Source organism: Equus quagga, chromosome 11 (genome assembly GCF_021613505.1).
Source record: "Equus quagga isolate Etosha38 chromosome 11, UCLA_HA_Equagga_1.0, whole genome shotgun sequence".
NCBI classification, from domain to species: Eukaryota; Metazoa; Chordata; class Mammalia; order Perissodactyla; family Equidae; genus Equus; species Equus quagga.
The window spans coordinates 28271464-28277023 of record NC_060277.1 but is presented as its reverse complement, the minus strand read 5'-3'; the positions used below and the strand labels follow the sequence as shown (position 1 = coordinate 28277023).

General features: G+C 37.6%; 1 protein-coding gene across 1 annotated transcript; it reads right to left on the bottom strand.

The window, feature by feature from the left end:
- Positions 1–250: 250 nt before the first annotated feature.
- POPDC3 (popeye domain containing 3) lies at positions 251–4464 on the bottom strand. Its single transcript, XM_046674944.1, has 4 exons — positions 4412–4464; positions 3373–4107; positions 2339–2447; positions 251–1071 (listed from the first exon to the last, which is right to left on the bottom strand). Exons 2-4 carry the CDS (start codon positions 3885–3887, stop codon positions 790–792), a joined length of 906 nt encoding a protein of 301 aa, XP_046530900.1. The 5' UTR covers positions 3888–4107; positions 4412–4464; the 3' UTR covers positions 251–789.
- Positions 4465–5560: the final 1096 nt, after the last annotated feature.

The following is a 5560-nucleotide window of genomic DNA, read 5'->3' as shown; positions in this document are numbered from 1 at the left end:
GCAGTGTGTAGGTTTGCGCCCAGGATCCAAACTTGCGAACCCCGGGCCATAGAAGTGGAGTGCATGAACTCAACCACTATGCCACTGGGGCAGCCCCAATTGTGCAACATTTTTACTGCTTGCTCACAGGTATTCCTTTGACTCACTAATTATTATGTAGCTTTGTTTTCCATAAGATGCCTCTTTTTAAATATGTTACTGTAAAGATTAAGCTGATGAATTATTTGTAGCAATAAAATAGTCTTCAAGATTGGTATATTATCATCTCTTGCATTTATTCTACTTTCTAGTCATATTAAATAACTTCACACTTGAAATAAATAATTGCTGCCCACTACAATAGTACATTTTGCTTTCATCAGGGGTGCAAAAAGTGAGTTCTGGAAAGACTGATGTGGACAGTAGCAACCCACTCTCGTGCCAAGAGAACTTCTGGCTGCTCCTTGAGAAGCAATGCCCAACTCAATAGGACAAGACTATAGATTTGAATAAATCTGAGGAAATATTTGAGAATGCAAAATTTCATTCTCCCAGTTCTGACGCAGAAAAGGGCAAACTGCCCAGAGTTATTCATCCTCCCCCATTTATTCCAATAAGAAATACAGAAAAATTTGTAAAATTTATTCACAATGCAGAAGTTGAGATGAATAAAACAGCTGGCAATGACATCTTGCCTCTGAATTTGATTTATAAAAATATTAGTAAGCTCAATTTTCTGTATTTAGCTATTTCTTTGGGGGAATGATGAAGAGAGTCTTGTTTATAATTATAAAACTTCAGACTTCAACATCATTTATCACAATGTTGTCTGGAATTCCGAAAATGTCCTGTCAGGGGTGTTCTAGGCATTTTTGGACTTGACATTTGATAGAAGTTGGGCAACCGAATATCGTAGTGGTATCTTTTTCCTATATATATCCTGTCATTCAAGGCATAGAGTTTATCTGCAATGTCACTGCCAATTAAAACCGAAAACAGGCGAGAGATGTAACGGTGTTGAGCGAAGAGCAAATATAATTTCTTTCTCCTCCAAGACACATATCGACAATCAGTTTCTGCTGTGAGGGTTACCTGAAAAACCATAAGACCACATGTAAGCAAAGATTAGGAAGCAAGAAAAGTTCTGCCACACTTTTTTCTTTTTTCTTAAGATTGGCTCTGAGCTAACATCTGTTGCCAATCTTCCTCTTTTTTTTTCTTCTCCCCAAAGCACCCCCCCAGTACATATTTGTATATTCTAGTTGTAGGTCCTTCTAGTTCTGCTATGTGGGACACCGCCCCAGCATGGCTTGATGAGTGGTGCTAGGTCCACACCCATGGGCCGCTGAAGTGGAATGCACTGAACTTAACCACTAGACTATGGGGCCAGCCCCACTGCCACACTTTTTTTTTGCCCCCAATTTTAAATGAATTTCACTTGCTCCTTTTTTTTAGGATTAAAAAAGCCTACTGACCCACAATATATTGGAAAAACAGCAAGTCAAACTACAGAATTTATTACTATAGATATAATTTACAACATGAACAATCACAACGTTGTGCCCATCTCCAACTTATCCATTTTCTACATTCAGGGATCTATATTTTGCATTTTACTGAAGTAGGAGCCACTTGATACTGAAAACTAATAAAATTGGCTAATGTTAGAGAAGTATTTCCAAGTCAATCCCGAAGACCTGGGACATTTAGCCCTAATCCAATTTTTGTAGTACAAAATAGAATTTATTTACCTATTCTGAATATGTATATGAATGTGTATTTGTATACACACACGTGTGTTACAAGTGTTAATCATAAGAAAACCGTATACCATAATAGACAGAACCTACTGAAATGATTATATTTCAAAACTACCAGACTTGGCAGCAGAGTAGTGACAGGAAGTTTAGCATTTTGTTGCTAGAAAACAAGTGAAATCCATCAGGATTAAAAATTTTTAAAAATCACTTAATTTGTAATAAAGGGTAGATTTGTCATTCTCAGTGATTTTCTAAACTGTCACAGTGGCAGTGTTTAGTTTACAGTCAAATCTCAATTAATTATATTTTAATTCTCATATATGCAGTTAAGCAAAGGAAAATTTAAGAATATTTATCACGGACTCTTTTATCTCATATATAATAATCATTCTTCTCCTTGTTGCTGGACCTGTATAAAGTGAGATTAATGAGCAAGAGTCAAATGGCACTGGAAGCAATGCATGCTGCAAAGTACTTCCCGAGTTATGTATAAATGATTCCTCCATCATCTGCTCTTATGTTTGTCTGCCTGTTTTTAAACAAACCTCGCTTATCTGTGTGGAAGAAGCAGTGTGCACTGTGTGGTCGTTATCCCTTACCTGAAAAAGGCCTTCCTCTGTGGGTCTCAGTGAGTCCCACTCAGGAGAATCCAGGAACTGGAAGGGGAAAATGTAATGCAGAAACTCGCCATCAACTGTCACTCTGATCCTACCCAAACACAAAGAACATCATTTATCAGGGAAAGAGAAAGCCAGCACAAAACTGGGGGCAAGGGGTGAGAGCAGTATTTTAGATCTCTGATGACCTTTCTGGCTTTTAAATTTTTAAAGGGCAAAATATTAAATTCATACATTACAATGAGTGACAAAATCTCCTGTAAGATTCATGTACTGATGTTCTTCACACAGTTAGGATTCTAGAAGACTGGGTGAAATTCATCAGAAAATTCATCAAGCTATACACTGATGACATGTGCCCATTTATGCGTGTGTATTATACTTCAATAAAAAGTCTCAATGCACTCAGTCAGATTTTAAATTAAGTAAGAGAACATGGAAGAACTGTAAATATCTCCGTAAACTTTTAACCTTTTAAAAACCTAAACACATTATTGTTTCCTCCCCCAAACTTTCTGTTTGCAATGTGTATATCTATATCTGTACCTATATATAAATGAGGTACAACCTCCCCCCGCTAGCAAGTGAGCAATCGCTAGAATTTGCTGAAAAAACTTTTTCACTATAAAGTTTAAATGTTCTCTATTACACAAAAGAAAGCCCTATCAGAGTCTGTTTAAAATACTTTGCATGCCAATGTAAGTATTCTATTAATTCAAGCTGACGTCATCCTCTTCTTGACTCTCAGTGATTAGCATGTCCAGACAAACCAATTCATACATTTGATTTCTAAGAAAAAATATTAAAGCTCTAGATTATATCTTGCTTCAAGTAAACAATATCAGGTGCCCTAAATGCCTGTGTTCCATGAGTCATGTGTCAAGGGCTTTCTCATGCCTCAGGGGGCTAAATGCCGCCCAGGACTATCGTACGCCACGATGGAAAAAGGTAGCACAAAGAAACACAAGCTAATAACTCAGAGAGAGGAAAGACATGTAAGCACCAAGAGTACACACCTTCCTGAAACAAGCAGGGAGAGTTTATCAATGGAGGTTTTCCCTTGCATGGCATAACAGTGCTCCTTTTCCAAAGTAACCACTTCAGAGCTCAGAGCAATTGTTCTGAAGACGGGCAAAGAGGTCCCCAGAGGCTGGAAAATGGAGCTGTACAATAGCTGGAATTCTCGGGCAAAGGTTATGCTGCGAACTTGATATGCAATATGAACAAACTGCATGAAGCAGATGACAAACAGTACAAAATTCCAGGAAAATATGTCAGCTGCACAGACATCTACCCAAGCCCAGACAGCGGAGCAGAGAAAACCCAAGCCCAGCAAACTGAAGACGTAAAGGAGGCCGAAGAATCCACTGCCACCCATAAAACCTACGACAAATAAAATACTGGCAAGATGGTAAATGGCTCCTTCGGCCTCTTGCTTCCAGGTGGTGCAGACTGGGTGTTCATCTATTAGGTTCTTCCATAAAGTTGAATTTCTCTCCATGGCCGGACCACTGCGTGGTTCACTTTCCATTGATGTGGGATGATACTGAAGCAAGTAATTAAGTCCCTTGCTTTTCCATCATCAGAGTTTCGCTAAGTCTTCACAAAACCAGAGATAGCCTGGACGCTGGAGTTGTGGTGATTAAGGGTTTGCTGTGTACTGATCCTGAAAAACTAAGAATCCCATGCTAGCTTCTTTAAGTTCATCTGGGCTCCTGGTTCAGTTCTAGTCGACAAATATTTTGTGGTTACTGTGCAAGAAAAAATAGAAAGGGTCTAATTAAACAAGGAGAATTGAGAGGTATTTTAATGAATCACTAGCATTACTTAATCAAGTTGACAGACTATTTTCTATGAAGTCAGAATATTTTAAGCACAAATGCTGTCGCAAGTGTTAAATTTCCAAGGTTTAAAATGCACTTTTTTAGAGTTGTGCTTATTAATAATAAATTATTTACAGAAATTTTAATATTTCTTTGAATTAGCTAACTACATATTTTTCCAGAAAGCTAAGTACTATAATCAGCTAATCTCCATAACGGTAGTTCAGCATACCTCAGAATCACTTGGGACAGTAACTGGAAATGCAGGTTCACAGACTGTTTCTAGACATACTAACTCAGAGTCTCTGAGGGTGGGGCCTATGTGTTGGTATTTTGAACAAGCTTCCCACGTGATTTTGATACGTCAATTGATGGCTTTCCATGGCCCACCCTTTAAGAGATACTGTTTGACAATATATTATTCACTCTTTACAAATGAATTCAAGGCTCAGAGAGGCCAAGTAATTCATCCCAGGCCATACAATAGTTGGTGGCAGAGCAGACTTTCAGCACTTGAGCCTATAAAGCTGGATTCAATCACGTGACCTCTCACGAAATATTTTAAACTGGGCATTATAAGGAGCCCTGATGAATCAATAAACATAGGAAACACATAATTAGGAGTCAGATTTTAAGAGCACATAGTAGACTGTGAAATGTTTAATAAATTACATCAAAATTATTTGAGAAATATAAATTCAGTTCTACTTTACTATATTAGAACCTATTTCAGGTTGGAGGTTGCATCCTTATAACGAAACCAATAATATTAAGATTCCTGCTACTTACACATTTATTTACCAGATGGTCAAAAATGTTACTGACTTGTTCCTCTGCACATACATTCTCTACCCTTTCAGCCATATGGGAAAAATGCTAATAAGTGATCTGACTCAGGAGAGATTTAACCATGATGACAGAGCTGCAGGATATGTATCATTTACCACCAGGTTTCTTAACAGTAAATGGTTTCCATGTGAAGCATTCAGTAGACTGATTTTTTAAAGTCATAATAACATTCAAAAGCCTTGAACTTGTGTGCTATATTTAGTGTTTTTATTTTTGAGATGGATTATTTCCAGAACACCTGTTAATAAAATATCAGATATCACAGATCTGGTCTCCTAGAAAAAAAATACACATATGGAGGTGAAAATGACTTAGGTGAAGTTAAAAAGGGGACAGCGTAATCACCAACAGAACTAGAAGTGGAAATAAAGGAGCTGCTGTCGTTGAAGTTCCTGGTTCTTCATCTTGGATAGTGATTCTTTTCTCAGCAAGTAATGACTTCAAGAACACCACCAGGTGAGTCATTAAAAAAACAGTAACACAGACCCCTAACTTACAGTCATATTGTTGTTTTTACTTAAGCTGCTTTCAA